The sequence below is a fragment of the Mustelus asterias genome, chromosome X, assembly GCF_964213995.1.
Source record: "Mustelus asterias chromosome X, sMusAst1.hap1.1, whole genome shotgun sequence".
Classification (NCBI taxonomy): domain Eukaryota; kingdom Metazoa; phylum Chordata; class Chondrichthyes; order Carcharhiniformes; family Triakidae; genus Mustelus; species Mustelus asterias.
Genome location: NC_135834.1, coordinates 10,746,002 through 10,771,241, shown reverse-complemented (window position 1 = coordinate 10,771,241; position 25,240 = coordinate 10,746,002). Strand labels below are relative to the sequence as shown.

Sequence of the window (25,240 nt, the reverse complement as noted above, 5' to 3'; positions counted from 1 at the left end):
ATTTCCTCTTCACTCTCTCTCTCGAGCATTAAGCCCTTATATCCTTTCTATAATGTGGTGACCAGAACTGTACACAACACTCGAGCCGTGACCTAACCAGCGTTTTATATAGTTCCATCATTACATCCCTGCTTTTGTATTCAATACCTTGCCCAATAAAGGAAAATATTTTATGTCTCCTTGACCACCTGCCCTGCCACCTTAAAGGACCTATGAACACGCACGCTAAGGTCGCTCACTTTCTCAACCCTCTCAATATCTTCCTGTTATTGAGTATTCCCTTGCTTTGCTTGCCCTCCCCAATATATTACCTCAAGACTTTTCCTGATTGACTTCCATTTGCCACATCTCTGCCTACACCCTGACATTTGAGTACTGTGGAACACCGCTAGAAACTATTTTCCATTTGTAAAAGCATCCATCAACCATTACCCTTTTTTTCCTGTCACTGAGCCAATTTTGGATCGGACCCGCCGCCTTCCCATATCGCACGAGATCTCACTTTTCTGACCAGCCTGCCATATGGGACCTTGACAAATGCCTTACTGAAATCCATTTAGACAACCCACTGTACTATGTTAATCCTCCTGGTTACTTAAGTTAGGAAGACACGATCTTCCCCTAACAAAAGCACGCTGACCATTCCTAATCAATCTGTACTTCGGTGACAGATTTTACTGTCTCTCAGCATTTGTTTCCAATAATTTGCCCACCACTAAAGTCAGACTGACAGACCTATAGGTTTTCTTGTCTATCCCTCGCACCCGTTTTAAAACACGGCACAAAAAAAAAGGGGAACAGTCACAAATCTTGCAATAAATGTAAACAGCCTCTTGACAAAAAGTACTTTATCTCCTTACACATTCTTCACGATTAAGGCAGACCAGCAGTTACAGAATTGCAAGAGCTTTTAGAATCAAGTTCTGAAAATATCCATCATATTTGACCAGCAAATGCAAGCCCTGGAGAGATAGCAAACCAGTCATTTTTAACCTATAGAAATTTCCCCAGCATATTGCTCGAGATCAATTAGTATCGAAATGAGCATAGTTTATTACACCAACTGGAACTTGTGTCATTAAAGAGACAGATACAACACAATACATTCTGCATCAAATGGCACAATACCCTCTCCGTATAAAACAGCATATTCTGCGAATTACCATGAATTACAAAAGGAGACCTGCGTAAAAATTTATACGCACAATATGCACTCCACCCAATATTCTCAATGGCTTGCACTGCATACTCCTGGTCATCATTTTATCCTTCCCAAGAACGTATGTTATATCACTATCTCTTTATAGGAACAGACAGGGAATTATGAAAATCTTGCAGGTAACAGAATTTTGTCGTGGAAGGCAAGTCTGTAGCAATGGAAAATTCCAGGACAATGCACAAGTGAACAAAGATAAGAGAATTCTTATGCCTTTCCTCCCCTCATGTACAGAAGCCAGAATCACCACCCCACCCACTACACTTTTCTGAGAAATCTGTTTCTGCTTTACCACAGGTTTAAGCCAAGCTTCTAAAGTTGAAGCAGCCACTTTTCAGTCATTTCAGAAGGAAAAATCCCCAGAGAGATTAAAGTGTAAACTGGGCATGGCATACAGTAAAACCACAGGACACACAAGTATCGCTGTCCTAGTTTGGCTGGTTTTCCTCCCTGGGGAACTAATGCTGATTTTCCTCACACAGATGCATGCCGAAGAGTGCATTATTTTCCCCTTCTCTGGGTCCACAGGTAGCAGCAGACCAGAAGTAACTTGCTAAGCAGCATGATTCGTTCACAAACTTGGCAGAGTATCACCAGCTTGATTTTGTGGCAGCTCTGGCTTGACTAGAGGCTGTTACACTCCCGTCACGTGGAACACTTCTCCAAAATCAGATTAGACCATAGGAGGAGAGATGGCAGGACAAAAGTCTCTGGAAAAAACCTTTTCATTATACCTCATCAAGTCAAGCTGATTTCAGCTCACATAGAACATAGAACATTACAGCGCAGAACAGGCCCTTCGGCCCACGATGTTGCACCGACCAGTTTAAAAAAAAAAAACTGTGACCCTCCAACCTAAACCAATTTCTTTTCGTCCATGAACCTATCTACGGATCTCTTAAACGCCCCCAAACTAGGCGCATTTACTACTGATGCTGGCAGGGCATTCCAATCCCTCACCACCCTCTGGGTAAAGAACCTACCCCTGACATCGGTTCTATAACTACCCCCCCTCAATTTAAAGCCATGCCCCCTCGTGCTGGATTTCTCCATCAGAGGAAAAAGGCTATCACTATCCACCCTATCTAAACCTCTAATCATCTTATATGTTTCAATAAGATCCCCTCTTAGCCGCCGCCTTTCCAGCGAAAACAATCCCAAATCCCTCAGCCTCTCCTCATAGGATCTCCTGTATGCCATGCCCAGTTTACAGGCTTCACAGCAAGCAAGGACAGACATGCACAATAATTTAGAACAGATCACAAAATAAGGACACAAAGAATTCAGCAAGTAAGATTTTTTGTTTAAAAATTGAGCAGTGTGGAAGAACGAATTAACCTGACTCAAATTAGTTCTGCCACAAAACCAACCAACGGTATACCTGTAGCGCACGCAACTGAGATGGTTCGATACTACCTCAAACATTAAAGCCAAAAAATATTTTAGTCCTAACACACAATTCTGAGAAATTTCATCCTTTTAAAGTTTATTTTTTTTCAATGATTTCAAAAACATAACCCATAACCTTTGAGAGCTGGTGATGTAACCCAGGTTTTTCCTCCCATCCTGTGGAATATTGCTTGCACTTATGTAAATTACTAAAAGAATTTCAGAGCCAAAAGCTTAATATTGAGGCTCCAGAGAGAGAAACTAAACTAAGCTATAGTTTTAAAAGAAATGAGACAATCTATTTGGTCAGTAACAGTAAATTTGACCAGTGAATATTTGCTTTACAGTGGTCACATACTGAATTGTTCTTTTAGTATATTTAACAGATTTACAAAAGAAGTAATCCAAAAGATTGCAACATGTGAGCGCAATTGCCAACAATCATCAGGAATGTGTTTCAACTGAGGCACAAGGTCACTTCTCAGTGCGAGATGGGTAACTAGAGGATATAGATTTAAAATAATTAGCAAAAGAAATAGAAAGATAATTAGGAGAGTTTGTTGCTAGAAAATTGTTAAAACCTGAAATGCACTATTGAAAGGGTGACATTTCAAAAGGCAACTGGACATAAAGAAATCAAACGTGCAAGGTTATGGGGGAAAATGCTCTCAAGTGGGGCTAAATTAGACAGCTCGTTCTAAGAGCTGGAAAGGACACAATGAGCCCAATATCTTCCTTCTGTGCTGTAAGATTCCACAGTTCCATAGTGAATGGAAAGGCCTCATCAACCCTCTTAATAACTTTCATTTTGATTTAGTGCCCAATTTCATTTCTGTGGAATACCCTCAGATGTTTTCCTGTATTAAAAAGGTACAATCTAAAAGTGGTAATGGTTCACAAAGGTCACAATATGGTAAAGTTGTTGCTGGTGTATTTTAAATTAATGCATTCAAGCATTCCCAAAACATACACCCAAATTACTCAATTGAAGCAAGTGAGGAGACACGTGCTTGAGGGCTCAGCAAAAAAAAAAAGTGTTTGGGAACCTTGAGCAAGATGTCAACGCACTTTCTGGGTTCCGCAAACTCTTGAAACCAGCCACAGAAAATCTTTAGTGTTAGCCACTTATTTTTCTTTAATTTGTGCAATATAGCCTCAAGCTCCAATCATCAATAACTTGAGAATATTTTAGCACTGGAACATGAATTTTGCTGTTCGATGAGGCAATAGAAGTCATGAGTACATGAAGTGTTAAATCACAAAGTTTTACACAAGCATTACCTGTTTCCTTGTCAAAATCAGCTACAGGTGTTCCCAAAGTGTGGTTGCAACCCCCAAAGGGATCACAGATAGAATGAGGGTGGCAAGCTTCCTCTCTTCTGAGGCAGCAATGGCAACCGTGGAGAAGACTACCCAGTCCGGAGGTTCTGGCAGGACAGCCCTGGGCCCACTGGATTGATGCCACCAAATAGCAAGGGGCAGATGGCAAGACCAAAGCGCTCTTTAACCTCAGAAAACATGTTCGGCGGCAAGCGTTAAGCAGGCTAGGACGTTTGTGCGCTGACTTGCTGCAGACAGAGGCCAGCAAGTGTAACTTACTGACTGACTGCCATGTACAGAGTGCAGGAAAAACTAGGAAGTCTGGAGAACTTGGCTGAAACTTCAATGGTCAGCAACTGTCACGTTATGCCCCATATCTGCTCAAAAGCACTCCACTTACCCTGGGTTGGGAGGAGCACGACTCCATATTCAGTTGTTACTTACCATGGGAATTAAATTCATTTTATTGCAAAGCTGCATTGCGTGCAGCAGAATCCACACTGAAACTGCAGCCTCTAGGACTATGAATATTATTTTGTGTTATCTGAAATCCGCAGTAGAAAATGGAATTTTATTTGACTTGTAATGCCAGGGAGTATACAAATAACATTATTAAGTACTTGTAAAAAAGAAAGAAGTTGACCTATAAACACACAAACTTTAATAACTATATCCTGATTATTATTGTGCCGCTTTGTTACAGCTTTGTTAGTGCGAGGGTCACATTGGAAAATATTTTGGGAATCACTGAGCTGATACATTACATATTGCAGAGCCATCTTTTATTAATGCATCAGTGTAGATAACATGTTGCAAAATGTTTAGCATTCTAATTTTGAGGTGTCCCTGCAGAAGGTGCTTGTCCTGGCAACTCCCCAATTTTGCACCACTCTTGTGACTCTTCTGTTGCTTGGAATCATAGAAAGCCAACTCGAATAAGCACAATCACAAGAGTACTCATCATTCAAAACAGGTCTGTGAAAATTGTATTAACATAAAGCTTTTCAGCAATCTTGTACAAGCTAGAAATTTAAAAACTGCGAGTTGAGATTTGTGTTAACAGTATTCCAAATATAAAATATATATGCAGCCTGTTCCCAAATGTCAAAGCAAATCAACAAAGACACATACACATTAGAAATCAGAAATAAAGCTCATTTCCACTCGTCCTGAATCTCTCAGCACAAGCACAACCAGCCTATTAAAAGAAAACATTCATTTGAGCTTGGAATTAACTGATTAGTCAGCTCAAGGTATCCTAATTCAACACAAGACTCTCTAAAACATTAACTATTACAATTAATAGATATCAATACTTCTAAAGGTCAAACAATTGAATTTGTTGGAACGCAGGTTTTCAATAGATCATTAGCGTTCTTGGTCAGCAATCATCTGGATGCAGCAGTTTATTCAATCGCTTTCCTTTGTTTTCACCCATTCTCTGTAAGATGCAAGTTTTTCTCAAATTCTATACATATTTCAGTTATATCAAATATAATAGTGAACTGGAAACACACATTTATCCACTTCATTAACCAGTTACTGTTCAAACTTTAGCCATTCAGGATCATTTCTGAAGATACATAATGTTTTGCATGACTTTCAAAATGAAACATTAAAATAACATGGTAGAGATGGGATCTTTCCCTCATTTTATAATAATGATCTGCCCAAAGTAATGGAATTTAATCCTGCGCTGTCAATTTTTAAAAAGTTGTTCAGGAATGCTCAAAATGAACACAGTAGGGCCCCAGAAATATTGCATGCTTTTAATACTTACCATTGAAGATAGTCACAACTAAAATGTTTAAGTATGCAAAACTTTTAATTGCTCGGAATAAAAAGTTGTAAAATAATACAAACAGGTTAACATTTAACAAGTACTTGCATTTGTAAAAGGTAATGCATAAAAACCTCAAAAAAGCACTTCATAGATGCATAAGCAAACACAACTGGACACAGAGTCAAAGGAGGGCGGATAAAAATCGAGGTCAATTTTAAAGGAGAGGCAGGTGGTTGCTATTTAGAAAATGGGACTTGGATATGTGAAAACATGACCACAACAGGAAGAGAAGAAAGGGGCTGGTGGGATGCAGGGGACTACAAAGATAGGAAGACAGGTGGCCATATGGGCATTTAAATACAATGGCCCAGACGTTTTGTTCTCCAGGTGATCAGAGAACGGATGTACCCTGAAGATGCACTGTGAGACCCCTCAGAAGTTCCAACTTAAGGACTCCATGTGAAATTCCCCAAAAGTTTCAACTTCCAATGGGATATTCCCCTGCTCCCCAGCACCCTCTGAAGATTGCAACTCTGAAGTAGAGTCAGACTTCAGAGAGTTCCAACTCACCACCTAGATATTTACCATATTTATAAATAACATTTATAAACATTAGACTGAAAAAAAACCATGTACAACTTATGGGTAACTATTAAATTGACCCCCATCATGCTGACCCCTGCCCACCCACAAACACAACCCCCCCCCTTCCAATTCCCCCCCCACCCCACTCGACCTGACCTCACCACCCTACCAACCTGACCAGCTGGCATCCTGGCCACCTTCCTCACACACATTCACTACTAACACAATGAAAAGCTATTTAAATATCCCAATGTGTTGCTGAAAGAAGATGCACCAAAATACAACAGCTAGAGTCCATGAAAGGAGAGGCCGGGTGGGGGGTGCTTGGCTTTTTCCCAGTGATTCTGCACTTTGGGAAAGGACTCAAGAGGAAAGGTACGCTCCACATTTCGGAAATGACCTGGTTCAGGAGTCTGGGCAGAAATGCGGGAGCTCCGGTGATGAATAAGAAAATAGGAGCAGTGGCAACTCCTCCAACGACCAACTGGAGGTGTTGGTGGATTGACAGCCAATGCAGATCAGTGAAGACAGTGGTGATGATTGAGCAGGACCTGGTGTGAAATACATGAGCAGCAGAACTTGGAATGAGCTAAAGTTAACAGTGGATGGAGGGTCGTAGCATTGGAACAATTGAGTCTGGATGTGACAAGTGCACAGATAAGGGTTTCAGCTGATGAGATGATGCAAGCATGGGAGGGGAGGGGTGATATCATAAAGTTAGAGTAGGCAGTCTTTGTGATGAAGGATATAGAATCGAAAACTCAGCTCAAGGTCAAGACAGGAACAGTCTGGTTCACATAGACAGCAAGCAGGGAGGGAGATGGAATCGATGGCGAAAGGTACCGAAGTTTGTGATGGAAACAGAAATGCAGTTTATCGATGTTTAACAGAAATGAATACGGCTCATCCAAGTTTGGATGTTGGACAACCAGGGAAAATGAACCCTATCATAGTCAGAGAGGTCATCATGTGACTTTGATGACAGCTTTTACACTGCTGTGGCAGAGTGGAATATAGCATTGCAAGATATTACTCTATAAATTTACACTGTTGTATTAATTTATGCACTAAATATACAACAGGTTACCAACTCTATTAAATTTAACAAAAAAAAGCATACTCTTGCATTGCTGGGGAAATCCAACTGTTGGGCTAAAACGTTAACCCACAGTCAAACTTCAGTAACAGGAATCCATGGAACATACTTGATAATGGACTGCATAAAATAAGGCTTACTGTTGCATTATTCGCCGAGGACAATGTTTGTAAAGTTTGGATTGAAGTCACATTTAAGGTTAATCCTGTAATCAAAGAACGTGTAATCTATTGAACTGTCACAAAAATCTAAATTGTTACGAAGAGATACCAGACATTTCGCAGAGAACTCTCCCTGACCTGTTGTCATTGAGTTCTACGCCAACGATCTGATAAATGGGCAGTGCTCACTCATGTTAGTGAGGCAGAACTTTTGTGAGATAATGCTGGAGCACTACAAAATGTCTGCTCCTAGATTAGACCCAACAACCAGCAGTTTTAAATTATAAAGCCGACTAACAGGAGGCAACTGATAGGCAATAATACAGCATTTATGATTCTCACAAGAAGAACCTGCTTCCCCATCTGATTTGTTTTAGGTAAGCAATATAAATTAAGGCAGATCAAAGTCCAGGCTACAAGTCCCAAATATTACAAAGTACAAACTCCCTGTAAGATTCAAAAATGGAGTTCTATGTGGCAGAATTCCATAGAGGTGACAGTTTAGAGGCCCAGAATCTGGTAAAACAACTGTTCTCAACACATATCAATAGAATGCAGTGTGTGTACACCATTGGGATAGTGTGTGTACTATTCTGAGAAACCAATCTCACTCTACCACATACTTTTTACAGGAATACCTGGGAAGAAGAGCAAACAGGATGCTGGTGTTGCACCCTTTGTACCACATCACAAGTTTCCAATTCCAGTCTTACACAAGAATTACACCACAAAAACAGGCCAGTCGACCCAACAATTCTGCATTCACATTTAAGTTCCAGGCGAACAGTTCTATAAATCACATTTACTCACCATTTCCATTAGCCTTCAATTCCTTTTCCTTCATTGACCTATTCAAACCCATCTCAAATGTTGAGTTTCTACATGAACCATGAATGCTGAAAGTGAACTCAACTCTAAAACCTTCAATTCTTGACTGAACGTCTTCTACTCTATCCCATTCTTTTATAATTTTAAACACTTTATTATATTGCTGTATGACTGTGATTGGATTCCTCCCCCCCCCCCCCCCCCCCCCAACCAAAGTGTTGGGAACGAATCGTTCCACAGACATGTTTGTGAATATTACATTTTCTGTATGTTTGATCAGTAATACACAGAAGAAATGCCCACTGAAAATTCATCTTTTAATTTTGAATCTAGATGGTGTTATATGTTATGAGCAATGAAACTTGGTGTTTCTTTATATTGATACAGTTTGATATATAACGTATCCAATGCTTGCAACACAGGATACCACCCCAAGCTGCTTCACAGGAGCAGAATTAGACAAAAATCAACACCAAGCAAAATGAGATTTTTGGACAAGTGACCTAAAGTTTAACTAAGAATATAGGTTTAAGGAGGTTCTTAAAGGAGGAAAGAGGGGAATAGGGAGGGAATTTCAGAGCTTAGGGCCTGGATGGTTGAGGGTATGAATGTCAACAATATTGTGTACAGTCCTGGCCCCCTTACTTGAGGAGGAATGTAGTTGCATTGGAGGCAGTTCAGAGGAGGTTCACTAGATTGATTCTAGAGATGAGAGGTTTATTTTACGAAGAGAGATTGGGCAGTTTAGGCCAATAATCCCTGGACTTCAGAAGAACGAGAGATCTAATTGTGGTGTACAAGATGATAAGAGGGATTGACAAAGTAGAAAAAGAGAGGTTGTTTCCTCTGGTAGGGCAATCTAGAACAAGAGGTCAATTTTAGGATAAGGGGTGGCAGATTTAAAACAAAGAGGAGGAGAAATTACTTCTCTCAAAGGGTGATGAGTCTGTGGAATTTACTACCCCAGAGTGCGGTGGATTTTGGGACTTGAGTAAAATTAGTAATAGTTTGAAGGGCTTTAGTGAAAGGGCAGGTAAGGAGTTGAGGCCAAGATTAGATCAGCCATGATCATATTAAATGGCGGGGCAGGCTCGAGGGGCTAAATTGCCTACTCCTGCTCTGAGTTCTTATGGGACAAAGAGAGTAGAGAATGTACAAGAGACCACAATTGGCAGAAAGCAGTGTCCTTGAAGGGAAATACAGTAGAAAGAGGTTGCAGTGATAGGGAGATGTGGGTTAAGATACAGGCACCAAAGCCTTGATTAAGTTCGTGAAGAGCAGAATATGGGAGGCTGACTCGGAGAGTATTGAGTCTGGAGGTAACGTGGATGAGTTTGAACAGCAAATAAACTGATGCGAGAGTGGAGATAGGTGATGTTGTGGAGGTGGATGTTAACTGGTGTTTGTGATGGAGAAGATATGGGTCCAGAAATCAACTCAGGTCAAATAGAACATACAGGTCGCAAACAGTCTGGTTCAGCCCGAGACAGTGGCCAGGCAGGCATATTACGTGTGTGATGGAATCGACTGCGAAAGAATGGAGATTACGGCAAGAGCTGAAGTTAACACCTTCAGTCTTCCAAAATGGAGGAAATTGTAATTCAACCATGTCAGACAAGCAAGCCAACAAGACAATGGAGACATCAAGACAGATGGTCGTAAGGTAGAGCTGGGTGTTGTCAGTGCAAGTGTGGAACTTGGGCGGCATAGTGGCACAGTGGTTAGCACTGCTGCTTCACTGTACCAGGGACCCAGGTTCAATTCCAGCCTCGTGTGACTGAGTGGAGTTTGCATGTTCTCCCCGTGTCTGCGTGGGTTTCCTCCAGTTGCTCCGGTTTCCTCCCACAGTCCAAAGATATGCGGGTTAGGTTCATTGGCCATGCTAAATTGACCCTTAGTGTCAGGGGGATTAGCAGGGTAAACAGATGGGGCTACGGGGATGGGGTCTGGGTGGGATTGTGGTCAGTGCAGGCTCGGTGGGCCGAATGGCCTCCTTATGCACTGTAGAGATTCTATGATTCATATCTTTTCAGAATGTTACTGAGGGGCAGCATGTAGATTCAAAACAGGAGAGGCCCAATGGACAGATCCTCAGGAGACCTCGGCGGTAACAATGTGGTGGCAGGAAGCAAAACCAATGCAGGAGATTCTCTAGCGACAATTAAATCACCCATTAATTTTCTATACTATTTTCTATTGTATTTCGAAGGGAATACAAGTCTCATCAATACAATCTGTCCTCATAATTTATCCCCTTATGCCAGAATATCATTCAGATGAGTGCATAACCATTATCCCTATTTTCGTCTTCTTGCTCCTATCAAAGTCTACAGAGATATTGTGAAAGATGAGGAGACACGGTGCATAATGGTCAGTCACTCAGGATATCTTTCATTAAAGCCTTTTGAGTATTCTGGCATGAAGGGTGATAATGGCAGATCTGGAGGGGGCAGGGATAGTATCCAAACCCATTACAACATCAGGCAGCGTGGAAGCCAGGAAGAAAGTTAGAGTTGTAAACAGTTTAACAGCAATGGGATCCAGTGAGAGTTGGAACTCAAGGATAAGATGAGCTCAGAGAGAGCTCTGAGAATAGTAGAGAGACTACAGAACTATGCAGGCTCATGGTTAAGGCAGCGGGAACACCTTGTCTTAGCAGGCAAGAATGCCAGAGAGATAGCTGAACAAATAGGCGCAATCTTTGTGATGTAGTAGTCCTTGCAACTGTTGTTCGCGCAGGTGATGGGGAGGAGAGACAAGGAGGATGGAGGAGACAGTTGGTAGTGAAGAAACACTAGGGATGATCCTGGAATACTGAACATGCTTTGAAATAGAGCAGGGCCCGATGGTGCACTATGTGGTCCAGCCAGAGCTGGCAATAAATGGTTAAACCAGTTGTGCATCAGATACTTAGGCGCAGAAGGCCATCCAACCCCACCATTTAATTAGGTTATGGCTGGTCTGTAGCTCAACTCTGCTTATTTGTCTTAACCGATTAAAATTGATTTCGATTTTGAAAATTCCACTTGTCCCAGCATCCAAAGCCTTTCAGAGAAAAAAGGATTTCCAGTAGTATGTGTGAAAAAGTGTTTGCTGATTTCCCTCTGGCCTGGCTCTAATTTTAAGATCATGTCCCCTCACCCTCTCAAAATGAGATTCTTTCTCTGCATTATCGACTGAATCCCTTTAAAATACCTCAATCAGATTACCCTTCAATTTTCTACACTCAAAGCAATGCAGCCAACCTCCTTCTGCATTGTAGGGATTCCATGAAATTAACCTGCCCTCATAATTCAACCCTCTAAGCTCCATTTGAAGGGAGGGGTGGAGAATGTAGGGGAACATCGAAGATGGGGAGGGAGAGTGTAGGGGTTTTCCTGGGAGCATTATAGTTAGAGACGAGGGCGCGATGAATCAGATCAGGAGCTGGAGGGAACATCGTGGCACAAGTGGCGTTGACTGTGATGGAGGCAAGGAGCACAGAGGAGATACGCAAGATGGTGGCGAGATGAACATGGGCAGCAGAGCTAGTCGCGACCCACAGGTTTGAAAGCCGGTGGAAGTTTGGGGCGAATTTAGAATGTGCAGAGATGCCATTTTTTTTTCAATGAAAAAGGGGCGATTACAAATGATTCGCAGGAAGTTCCAGTACACGCGTACGCAAAGCGTGACAGTTTGGGGGGGGGGGGGGAGATACACCGGCCCCACAGGCGTTGGGAGCATTTTTTGAGAAGCTGGAGTTGAATGGATATGGTCTGGCTGAGGGGGGGGGTGGGGGTCGGGGGCGCGCATGCGCGCCGCGCCCGGGTGGGGAGGCCAAGCTGCAGCGGGAGGCCGAAGCCCCGGGTTACCGCTCGCTCCGCAACCCATTTGGCGGCCATCCCGCCCCGCTTTTTTTCCCCCCCCCTCTCTCTCCTTCACACACCGCGGTGCCACTCAAATCCACATCCGTCCGCCCCGCTTTCCGAGGCGATTGAGTGACGTGGGGGAGGGGGCAAAAAAAGCAGCAAACTTGGACGCATTTTTTTGTGTCTTTTTTTTTCCCGGCCCCGCGCGACACCCGCAGCTACTCACCTGAAGACGCCATGTTGGAGAATGACCACTGACAGAACCCGGATGTCGGAGTCACGTGACGCTCAAACTTCTTGGCAGTTGGCAGGTAAATCTTGTGGTTCGCGCGCCGCTGTTTCATTTTAAATGAAGCGCAGGCGGGCGTTTTTCTTTTCACTGTTTTTTTCGTAAGTCATGCTCACAGTGACCGTTTTTAACACAAGCTTAGACCCCAGAACTTGCAAAAACTAGAAACACGTATCAGTTTATCTGTGGAGAAACAGAAACCAATCCAGTATTTCCAGGGTCTTTTTGTTTTCAGCTTTGTAGCACTGACAGAAAGTTCCTTTTGTGTGAGTCAGTTTGCATCTGATAAATAATCTTGTCGATTTACGGATCTACAAATTAATACCAGCTTTTCCTTTGGCACAAATCCCAACTTCTGTCCAGTTCTTACTTATCTACATTTTGATTTGATTTATTGTCACATGTATTGACATTAAGTGAAAAGTATTGTTTCTTGTGTGCTATACAGACAAAGCATACCGTTCATAGAGAAGGAAAGGAGAGAGTGCAGAATGTAGTGTTACAGTCATAGCTAGGGTGTAGAGAATGATCAGCTTAATATTTGATTTGATTTATTATTGTCACATGTATTGGGATACAGTGAAAAATGTTATTTCTTGCGTGTTTTACAAAGCATACCGTTCATATAGAAGGAAAGGAGAGAGTGCAGAATGTAGTGTTACACTCATAGATAGGGTGTAGAGAATGATCAGCTGAATATCTGATTTGATTTATTATTGTCTCGTGTATTAGCATACAATGAAAAGTATTGTTTCTTGCGCACTATACAGACAAAGCATACCATTCATAGAGAAGGAAACGAGAGAGTGCAGAATGTAGTGTTACAGTCATAGCTAGGGTGTAGAGAAAGATCAACTTAATGCGAGGTAGGTCCATTCAAAAGTCTGACAGCAGCAGGGAAGAAGCTGTTCTTGAGTCGGTTGGTACGTGACCTCAGACTTTTGTATCTTTTTCCCGACGGAAGAAGGTGGAAGAGAGAAAGATCAACTTAATGTGAGGTAGGTCCATTCAAAAGTCTGATGGCAGCAGGGCAGAAGCTGTTCTTGAATCGGTTGGTACGTGACCTCAGACTTTTGTATCTTTTTCCTGACGGAAGAAGGTGGAAGAGAGAATGTCCGGGGTGCGTGGGGTCCTTAATTATGCTGGCTGCTTTTCCCCGAGCAGCGGGAAGTGTAGACGGAGTCAATGGATGGGAGGCTGGTTTGCGTGATGGATTGGGTTACCTTCACGACCTTTTGTAGTTCCTTGCTGGTCTTGGGCAGAGCAGGAGCCATACTAAGCTGTGATACAACCATAAAGAATGCTTTCTATGGTGCATCTGTAAAAGTTGTTGAGAATTGTCGCTGACATGCCAAATCTCCTTAGTCTTTTGAGAAAATAGAGGCGTTGGTGAGTTTTCTTAACTATAGTGTCGGCATGGGGGGGACCAGGACAGGTTGGTGGTGATCTGGACACCTAAAAACTTGAAGCTCTCGACCCTTTCTACTTCGTCCCCGTTGATGTAGACATGCTACCACCAACCCTTCCACTGTATCTATGTTGTCAAATTCCTTGACCAACATTCAGTGCTGAATGAGTCAAAACTTCATTCAATTAAACATTGGAAGGACTGAAACCTTGGTTTTCGTTCTCCTTTGGTTGTTGCTGGGGGTTTGGGGGAAAAGTCCAGCACAGGGGTTAGCAGAGTCAAGCTGTGCAGGAGGGAAACCACAAAAAACTTCTCTATACAAAGGCTGGGTATAAGTGTGGAGTTTTCTCCACAAAAAGCAGTAGATGCTATCTTAATTAATAACTTTAAATTTGAGATAGATTTTTGCCAGCCACTAACTGATGAAGACAGCAAGCTAACATACTGGCCACTTTTCCCTTCCATGGGCACAAACACACTGTTCCCCCTTTAAAATGAAGAGCTGCACAACTCAAACCGGACTATGGTTAAGGGGGGTGGCATTAATTCCAAATCATGCAGTATGTATCACCATTTCCCCAAATAGCAATTACCTGTACACACAACCTTAAATCCCTTCCTTCACTGTAGATAGTGTTGTATCCAACAGATTGGCCACATCTGTCGTCCTTAAGTGTTCTGGGCCTGTCAATGATCCTAGTCCCACACCAATGTGATTGACCTTTAACTGGCCTAGCAAGTCACACAGTTGCATCAAACTGCTACAAAGCATAATACCTTATTCGGTCAACTTGGGATGAGTAATAAATGCCCATTCATCAGTGCCCCTGTCATCGGGCTCAATATCCACCCCTCTATCACTGGTGTACCTTGGTTGCAGCATGACTAAACTACAAGATGGATTGCTCACTGAATTAGTAATCCAGGACCCCACATTGTTCCAGGTGCATGGATTCAAATTCCACCACAGCAGCTGATGGAATTTAAATTCAATTAATAAAATCTGGAATTGAAAGCTAGTTTCAGTAATGGTGACCATGAAACTGTCACTGATTGTCATAATGTTCTTGCCAAAAAGATTGGTTCACTAATGTTCTTTAGGGAAAGAAATCTGCTGTCCTTGGTCTGGCCTACATGTGCCTAGGGGCGGCACGGTGGCACAGAGGTTAGCACCGCTGCCTCACAGCGATGGGACCTGGGTTCGATTCCCGGCTTGGGTCACTGTCTGTGCGGAGTCCGCACGTTCTCCCCGTGTCTGCGTGGGTTTCCTCCGGGTGCTCCGGTTTCCTCCCACAGTCCAAAAGACGTGCTGGTTAGGTACATTGGCCATGCTAAATTCTCCCTCAGTGTACCCGAACAGGCGCCAGAGTGTGACAACTAGAGGATTTTCACAGTAACTTCATTGCAGCGTTAATATAAGCCTACTTGTGACTAATAAATAAACTTTACTTTTACATTACATGTGACTCCAGACCCACAGCAATGTGATTAACATTCCTCAGCTAAAGGGCAATTACGGATGGGTAACAGGGTGACAAATACTGGCATTGCCAGCGATGTTGGCATCCTCTTAAAGAAACAAAATCACCAAGGTGACCTCCACACCAGTTCCTTTTTATGACCTCAACCACAAAGACAATAACAGAGGTATTATGGGAGCACCACCTCTCAGTTCGCTCGCAAGTCACACAACAAACTTGCTTTGATATAGATTAAAGGAAGAAAGGCTTGAATTTATATAGTACCTTTCACAATCTCAAGACCTCCCAAGCACTTTAGTGCCAATTAAGCAGTTTTTGAAAATGCCACAGCCAGCCCTATGCTTGGCAGGATCCTGTGAACATCAGTGAGAGAAATGATCACATAGACTCTTTTCATGATTTTAATTGTGAGCTAAGTATTGGCTGGGGCAGCAGGGAGACATCCTGCCATGGGATCTTTTGCATCCACCTAAGAGGATAGATGTACCATTCGAAAGATGGTACCAGTGACTGCTGACACTGCAGTGTAGTGCTCCCTCAGCACTACACTGCAGTGTCAGCTGAGATTATGTACTCATATTTTGGAGTGGGGCTTGAACCCACCACCTTCTGACTCAAGGAGGCACGGTGGCACAGTGGTTAGCACTGCTGCCTCACAGGATTGAGTTTCAGAGCCAGGAGGTCATGTTGCAGCTGTACAAAACTCTGGTGCGGCCGCACTTGGAGTATTGCGGACAGTTCTGGTCACCACATTATAGGAAGGATGTGGATACATTGGAAAGGGTGCAGAGGAGATTTACTAGGATGTTGCCTGGTATGGTGGGAAGGTCTTATGAGGAAAGACTGAGGGACTTGAGGTTGTTTTCGTTAGAGAGAAGAAGGTCAAGAGGTGACTTAATAGAGGCATACAAGATGATCAGAGGATTAGATAGGGTGGATAGTGAGAGCCTTTTTCCTCGGATGGTGATAGCTAGCACGAGGGGGCATAGCTTTAAATTGAGGGGTGAGAGATATAGGACAGATGTCAGAGGTAGGTTCTTCACTCAGAGAGTGGTAAGGGCGTGGAATGCCCTGCCTGCAGCAGTAGTGGACTTGCCAACATTAAGGGCATTTAAATGGAGATTGGATAAACATATGGATGATATTGGAATAGTGTAGATTAGAGGGGCTTTAGATTGGTTTCACTGGTCGGCGCAACATCGAGGGCCGAAGGGCCTGTACTGTGCTGTAATGTTCTATCTTCTACAGCGCCAGGGACCCGGGTTTGATTCACGGCTTGGGTCACTGTCTGTGTGGAGTCTGCACGTTCTCCCCGTGTCTGCGTGGGTTTCCTCCGTGTGCTCCGGTTTCCTCCCACAGTCCAAAGATGTGCTGGTTAGGTGCATTGGCCGTGCTAAATTAACCCTAGTGTCGGGGGGAGTGGCAGGGTAAATGCATGGGGTTATGGGGATAGGGCCTGGGTAGGATTGTGGTCGGTGCAGACTCATTGGGCCGAATGGCCTCCTTCTGCACTGTAGGGATTCTATGAGAGAGTGCACTCTACTTAATCAAAGCTAACACTATTCTTTAATTCCTGTTCCTTCATCACTTAGCCAAGATCTGAGAATTTCCTACCTAAGGCAAGTGTGGAAATTCCATCACCACAAAAACTGCAGTGTTTAGAGGAGAAGGCCTCGCACTTTCTCAGGGCAACTAGGGATGCAGGAAATAGATACCCTGCCAGTATCGCCTCCATCCCAGTAAAATATGCCGAGACATTTTACTAAAATTCACACTGAAACATTGCAGGAAAGTTAGGAGAGCTGGCCAAAAGCTTGGCTTAAACAATGGTCACGATCTTACCTGCTGTTTATGCCAGGCTTCCGCTGCAGCGAGATCGGAGAATTTGGCAGCCAGCCAAGTCTCCGTTCACTGCAGCGGGATGGGAAAATCCCGTCTGCGTGAACGGGGTAAGATTCCGACCAATGGGTTTCAAGGAGGATTTTAAAGATGGAGATAAAAGGGAGGGAGGTGGATGTATTTGGGAACAGAACTCCAAAAAAACAAGGCAACTGAAGGCCCTGTTACTCGTGGTGAAGTGGAGGCAGAGAGGGAATACTTAGGGGGCCTGAGTGAGAGGATCACACTATGCCGAAGAGAACATAAACCCAAAGGTTGGATGGGGTAGGAAGCCTTGGAAACATTTGTAGAAGGGGATGTGAATTTTAAATTTGATTTGTTTGTAGATGGGGTGCCAGTATAGAACAGTAATGGGAGCACTAACAAATGGGACCAAGTGTGGGTCAGGTTGTGGACTGTGAAGTTTGGGCAGTTTGGAGTTAATGGCAGTCAAAATGTTGGCAAAGAGGGCATTAAGTAATTGAGTCTAGCGATGGAGGCACAAATCTGGCTTTCCATAGTGGGTGAAGTGGGGAAAGGTAAGATAGGAAGATGTGCTGGGGTGGAAGTGACTTGTTTTAATATTGCCTAAAATATGGGGTTTGAAGCTCAGCTGTGGGTCAAACAGGAAGCCAAGGCTTTGACATTACACAGAAATTACAGCTTTGAAATGGGCCATTCAGCCCAACTGGTCCATACTGTCCTTTAAGCTTCATACAAACACCCTCATACTGTAGTTCAACTCACACCATCAACATATCTTTCTATTCCTTCCTCCGTCAAGTGTTTTATCTCGTTTCCTCTTAAATACAATGCCATTTGCCTCCCCTGTGGGAGCGAGTTCCACATTCTGCCCGCCCTCTGGTAAAGATATTTCTCCTGAATCCCCCATTGGATTTATTAGTGACTGGCTTATATTTATGGCCCCTCATTTTGGACTCCTTGATAAGTGGAAACATCTTCTTTATGTTTACCCTATCAAACCCTTCTAAACACCTCTATTAGGTCACCCTCGGCATTCGCTTTTCTCAAGATTGTTCTCGATATTTGTTTGGGGGGAAATTGTGGCTTTTCCTCAACCGATGGTAAGAACTGACAAAATAAGCATTCTGGAAATCCGTAAATGTTCCTGATTGATACTGCTCGCATTGAACAGAATTTATTCTGAATTTTCTGATGACTTTCTGGCTGAATTTTGCCTCACGAATATTCAGTCTGGGGATCAGGGAGATAGTCCGCTGCTATTCAGTGTTTTACACTCTGAGGATCAAACACAGTCACACAACCAGGCAGCAAAGCGAATGGATCACTGCCCCACCCACTCTCAAAAATTAATAATAAATTAATTAATGATATTAAGACTTAATACATTATGTTAACAGTAATAACACTATTTTTCTAGCTGTATTTGCAGAGGTTGAGTGGAACATTTTGTGCAAGTATATTGGTTAAACCCGTTGTGTTAAGGGGCTACATTTCTCCTGGAAAATAATGGGTAGATCTCCCACTCCACCTGACGAAGGAGCAGCGCTCCGAAAGCTAGTGGCGTTTGCTACCAAATAAACCTGTTGGACTTTAACCTGGTGTTGTTAGACTCCTTACTGTGTAATAATGGGCGGCACGGTAGCACAGTGGTTAGCACTGCTGCCTCACAGCTCCAGGGACCCGTGTTCGATTCCCGGCCTGGGTCACTGTCTGTGTGGAGTCTGCACGTTCTCCCCGTGTCTGCGTGGGTTTCCTCCGGGTGCTCCGGTTTCCTCCCACAGTCCGAAAGATGTTCGGGTTAGATGCATTGGCCGTGCTAAATTGCCCCTTAGTGCCCCGGGATGTGTAGGTTAGAGGGATTAGCGGGGTAAATATGTGGGGTTAAAGGGATAGGGGCCTAGGTGGGATTGTTGTCGGTGCAGACTCGATGGGCCGAATGGCCTCCTTCTGATTACCTCCCTACATAGAATCTGCAGGGATTCTATATCTATATCTAAACAGAGGAAGAACAATGGACAATGGGGTATGAGATATGACGCAACAAACAATACTTTCTTAATTGTAGCAAATGCTGGCTCTCAGGAAGTGGACAGCATTTGCTATGTAACTGGAAATAATTATTGAAGGCCCCACACTGATGTTCTGCATGGCCTGCGTATGAAATCTGTCCACGTCCTGTATACCAAATAGAAGATTTTGAAGGCTGGAATTTTCTCTGTCACTTAGCTCCCCCATGTGGTGACTTTGGTTACATGTCAGGCTGCAAAGCTGTGGTCACAGCACCGCAAGATGAACAGGCCTTCCTTCACTCGGCAACCTAACTCTCCCATCTGCCTGCATTTTCAACATCTGTTCAGGAAAAGGGTTTCCAGTATTCAGTATTCTGCAAATAAATAACCACTTCCGACGAGCGCCTTTAAATTAGCTCTACCTAAAGCAGATAAAACACAGCAAAATAGAAGCAAGCTGTCAGCCCATTTGAAGGTGTTTTGCCAGCCTGGCAGTCGTGCCTCTTTAATTCCAACTTTCTCTTGGCACTTAATAGTGTATTATCAAGTGCACTGCCTTATTGTCAGAGGTGCCATTCTTCAGAGAAAAGGAATCATTATTTGGGGTGGCACAGTGGTTGGCACAGCTGCCTTGTGGCGCTGGGGACCCGGGTTCGATTCCCGGCTTGGGTCGCTGTCTGTGTGGAGTTTGCACATTCTTCCCGTGTCTGCATGGGTTTCCTCCGGGCTCTCCGGTTTCCTCCCACAGTCCAAAGATGTGCAGGTTAGGTGGATTGGCCATGTTAAATTGCCCCTTAGTGTTTAAAGATGTGTAAGTTAGGTGAATTGGCCATGCTAAATTGCCCCTTAGTGTCCAAAGATGTGTAGGTTAGGTGGATTGGCCATGCTAAATTGCCCCTTAGTGTCCAAAGATGTGCAGGTTAGGTGGATTGGCCATGCTAAATTGCCCCTTAGTGTCCAAAGATGTGTAGGTTAGGTGGATTGGCCATGCTAAATTGCCCCTTAGCGTCAGGGGGACTAGCAGGGTGTATATGAGGGATTACGGGAATAATGCCTGGGTGGGATTGTGGTCGGTGCAGGCATGGTGGGCTGAATGGCCTCGTTCTGCACTGTAGGGATTCAATGAACTCTATGAATAAAGACCCCGTCCACAGTGCTTCAGATCGATCCTGCAGCACGATTTAAAGAGCAGGGTAAGTTTTCCAGGTATGCTGGTCAACAATGAAAGAAAACAGATCGAGTGTTCATTCAACCATGCTGTGCACCAAATGGCTACTGTGTTCATCATCATCATAATGCCTGCAACCATGTGAGGGGGCAATGTCTTCTTCCAAATGACTTTTGCTGTTGCCCCTTTCTTCAAATACCCGGTTTGCCACTGATGTCTCTCAAACCCTTTGTGGCCTTGACATGGCATTGATGAGATTGTGCGTATCTGTACACCAAGCAGTCAAATCTTGCTGAAGTGTAGCATCTTGTGGCATGACCCATTGGTTAGACTTTTCCTGGAACCTTCAGCTCAAATACAGTCCCCGCCGCAATGTGCTGGAAATGTGAGCTGATAATGGCATGGTGAGTGTGTCAGGAACCGAAGTGAGCAATGGAACTGTCGTAAAGTAAAGTTAAAGTTTATTTATTAGTCACAAGTAAGGCTTGCATTAACACTGCAATGAAGTTACTGTGAATTCCCCTAGTCGCCACAGTCCAACGCCTGTTCGGGTCAATTGCACCCTAACCAGCATGCCTTTCAGACTGGGAGGAAACCAGAGCACCCGGAGGAAACCCACGCAGACACGGGGAGAACGTGCAAACTCCACACAGACAGTGACCCGAGCCGGGAATCGAACCCAGGTCCCTGGCGCTGTGAGGCAGCAGTGCTAACCACTGTGCCACCGTGCTGACATTTAAGGATTGAGAACTAAACAAAGGAATGATGGAGAGGGAGGATGAATTAGATTGAAATTGGGTACGGAAAGGAGAAACAAGCGAAGTGTGCATTCAGTAGAGTGCATACCTCAGCCACACTGTTTTAACTCAACATTATGACAATTACACAGCTCTTCCTTGAGGCTTTTCCCTTCTAGTTGATGCTCTATAACTAGAATGCTGAAAAAATAAACTTTTTATTACAAGCTTCCATCTCACTGAGGAGGCTTCAGGTTAATCCACATCTGACAACCTGCTCAGAAAACTCTGCCCACTTTTGACAGCTGTGACAAATTGCACCACGGCAGCTGGGACAATCTCCAACATTCCAAATCAAACAACCCGCACCATTCTTAAAAGAAAAAGAATTTGCTCCATCTCCCGATGTTAACAAAGCGAGTGTGGAGGTACAGCAAATAATTAGGAAAGCTAATCGAATGTTACTATTTATTGTGAGGGGAATTGATTACAAAAGTAGGGAGGTTATGCTTCAGTTGTATAGGACACTGGTGAGACCACATCTGGAGTATTATGTACAGTATGGGCTCCTTATGTGATTAGCACTGTTGTCTCACAGTGCCAGGGACCCGGATTCAATTCCGCCCTCGGGTCACTGTCTGTGTGGAGTTTGCACATCCTCCCCATGTCTGTATGGGTTTCCTCCGGGTGCTCTGGTTCCTCCCACAGTCCAAAGATGTGCATGATTGGCCATGCTAAATTGCCCCTTAGTGTCAGGGGGACTAGCAATGGTAAATACATGGGGTTATGGGGACAGGGCCTGGGTGGGATTGTGGTCGGTGCAGACTTGATGGGCCGAATGGCCTTCTTCTGCACTGTAGGCATTCTATGATTCTGTGATTCTTATTTAAGGAAGGATATAAATGCATTAGAAGCAGTTCAGAGAAAGTTTCCTATACTAATACCTGCAATGGGCAGGTTGCTTTATGAGGAAAGATTGGACAGGTTAGGCTTGTATTCATTGGAATGTTTGCTTGAAGGGGTATTGTCAGGGCGAATATGGAGAGGATGCCTTCTCTTGTGGGAGAATCTAGAATTAGGGGTCACTTTAAAAAAAGGAGTTGCTCATTTAAGACAGAGATGAGGAGAATTTTTTTCCCTGAGGGTGGCGAGGAACTCTCTTCCTCAAAAGGCAGGGGAAGCAGAGTCTTTGAATGTTTTTAAGGCAGAGCTGGATAGATTCTTGATTAACAAGGGGGTGAAAGGTTATCGAGGTGGGCAGGAACATGGGGTTGAGGTTACAATCCGATCAGCCCACTCCTACTCGACCTACTCTCCTAACTCGGATGTAAAAAATCCAGGTTCAAAAACTAATAAGTTCTTCCTTGGGCCATACCCTGTCAAATTTTGTTGAAATAAGTCCATTCGTTTTTTAGATCTATTGTTTACAGACAAAAAGGGGCAAAAACATTACCTTTGCTCATCTTCAGTGGTGGAGGTAATTATCGTATCGTTAGGATGTTTACGAGCCTCCGCTTTCTGTGGTGAGTTTAATGGACAATTAATGTGCAAATCCCAGCAAGTTCTTAAAACGAAGGGGAAGCTAAAGGCAAGATGGTATTTGTGCAAAGCAAATGATGGAGCATTACAAATCAACCAGTAAGAGATTCATAAACCCCCATGAACTTGCTGGCCAGTTTGCACATGAACAACACAATGTATTGTTCTTTTCCTGGGAAGATTTGGCCCAGTGTGTGACATTCCTCTGTCTGCTATTTTAAGAAAATCATGAACCTATTTATCTTGGAAGGGATAACCCTCTCAGCCAAATAGCAGATGGGGAAATGTCATACAAGTCCATTGGTCGTGCAGTTCCCTGGAGCTGTTCCAGCTCTGCTGTCATCTCTGTTTATTTGTTTCAATGCCACAAATACACTTCGCAATCATAGAACGCTGACAGTGCAGAAAGAGGCCATTTGGCCCATCAAGTCTGCATCGATTCTCCGACAGACCATCCCACCCAGGCCCTATCCCCATAACCCCCACATATTTACCCCGCTAATCCCCCTAACCTACAGATCTTGGAACGCAAAGGGGAAATTTAGCATGGCCAATCCACCTAACTTGCACGTCTTTTGGACTGTTGGAGGAAACCGGAGCACCCGGAGGAAACCCACGCAGACACGGGGAGAATGTGCAAACTCCACACAGACAGTGACCCAAGGGCGGAATCGAACCCAGGTCCCTGGTGACGTGAGTCTAATTGCTGTGCCGCCGTGAATCAGTGAGTTGCTTCTGTGCTGTAGCCACTGTTCTCATATCGGTAAAAGTGGTAGCCAATTTGGGAAAAGCAAGAACTCACAAATAGCAATGAGATAAATGACTGGATGACCATTTTTTAAAATGATCTTTAGCCCTTCAAGCCCACTCCACCATTCAATGCGATCATGGCCGATCTTTTACTTTAATAATATTTCTCCCTTGCCATTTTTAATATGTAAAAATCTATCGATCGCAATCTTGAACATATCAATGAATGAGCCTCCACTGTCCTCTGGGACACAATTCCAAAAGATTCCACCTCCGACCGAAAAAATTCCTCCTCATCTCAGTTCTAAATGGCGTGCCCCTTATTCTGAGACTGCGTCCCGGATTCTAGACTTCCCAGCCAGGGGAAATGTCCTTCTACCTGGTCTAGCCCAGTCAGCATTTTGTATGTTTCAATGAGATCACCTCTCATTCTTCTAAACTTCAGAGAATAAGTGCCCAATCTATTTAATTTAATTGTTCCTCATCGGACAATCCCTCCATCCCAGGAATTGAGTGAATCTTTGTTATACTCCCTCTTTGGCAATAATATCTTTCCTTAGTTAAAGAGACCACAATACTCCAGATGAGGTCTTTATATAATTTCAGTAAGACATACCCCTTCAAGCAAACATTCCAATGAATACAAGGGCGGCACGGCAGCACAGTGGTTAGCACTGCTGCTTCACAGCTCCAGGGTCCCGGGTTCGATTCCCGGCTCGGGTCACCGTCTGTGTGGAGTTTGCACATTCTCCTCGTGTCTGCGTGGGTTTCCTCCGGGTGCTCCGGTTTCCTCCCACAGTCCAAAGATGTGCGGGTTAGGTTGATTGGCCAGGTTAAAAATTGCCCCTTAGAGTCCTGAGATGCGTAGGTTAGAGGGATTAGTGGGTAAATATGTGGGGGTAGGGCCTGGGTGGGATTGTGGTCGGTGCAGACTCGATGGGCCGAATGGCCTCTTTCTGCACTGTAGGGTTTCTATTCTATGATCTACATCTTTCTTTACTCCTGTCTTCAAAATCCTCTTGCAATGAAGGCCAATGTACCATTTGCTGTATCTATCTTAACTTTCAGTGACTCATGAACAAGAAGATCCAAGTCCCTTTGAAGTTCAACACCTCCCAGCTTCCCCATTTAAGAAATACTCGCATAACCTCACATTTCTCCACATTGTATTTCATTGGCCAAACATTTGCCCATTGCCTAGCTCTCCAAATTCCCCAAAGTCTCTTTGCGTCCTCCTCGCAACTCACATCTGCTCCTAGTTTTGTGTCGCCTGCAAATATTGGGGCCAATTCTCTCAAAAAGAATTCTAAGTGTCGGATTTGCGTAAAAACTGGACTAAATCACACTTTTTTTTTCAATGGGAGTTTCATTCTGAAACTCCCACACTCTGTGCACTGCAGAGTGCACCAGCAAGAGTCATGCTAAAAATCAGTGGGTGGGACCTATTCCCGCAGGAGAGACCGGCAGCACAGCACAGCACTGAGTGGGCTACTGCCGATCTGTCAGCGCCAAGATTGGTACAAGTGCAGTAGCCCCGCACTGCCGGCCTCCCGATTGCTGGCCAGCTTGGTCGCGAGTGGGGAGCTACTGTAAACCCCGCTGGAGTGAAATACTCCTGGTGGGGGTGGGGGGAGGCTAACGGGCCTGGAGACTTCAGTACCGGGCCCGCTAATGCCATTCAAATCATATTTAAACGAAGGGCTGCATAGATTATGCAGCTCCGCGCTCTGTGCTTGGGACCGGACACCCAGCATGGATCGCGCAAGTCAG

General features: G+C 44.0%; 1 protein-coding gene across 3 annotated transcripts in view; it reads right to left on the bottom strand.

Moving 5' to 3' along the window:
- The window catches only part of eif4ba (eukaryotic translation initiation factor 4Ba), a 42,119-nt gene extending 29,633 nt beyond the window's left edge, over positions 1–12,486 (bottom strand). For 2 of the 3 annotated variants that reach the window (XM_078201090.1, XM_078201091.1), the window contains exon 1: positions 12,453–12,486. In XM_078201090.1, coding sequence (XP_078057216.1) covers positions 12,453–12,465 — 13 coding nt within the window. In that variant the 5' untranslated portion in view covers positions 12,466–12,486. Of the gene's footprint in view, positions 1–5,056; positions 5,076–12,452 lie in introns of those variants that run through there. The other variant, XM_078201092.1, reaches the window with a different exon arrangement.
- Between the last annotated feature and the right edge of the window lie 12,754 nt (positions 12,487–25,240).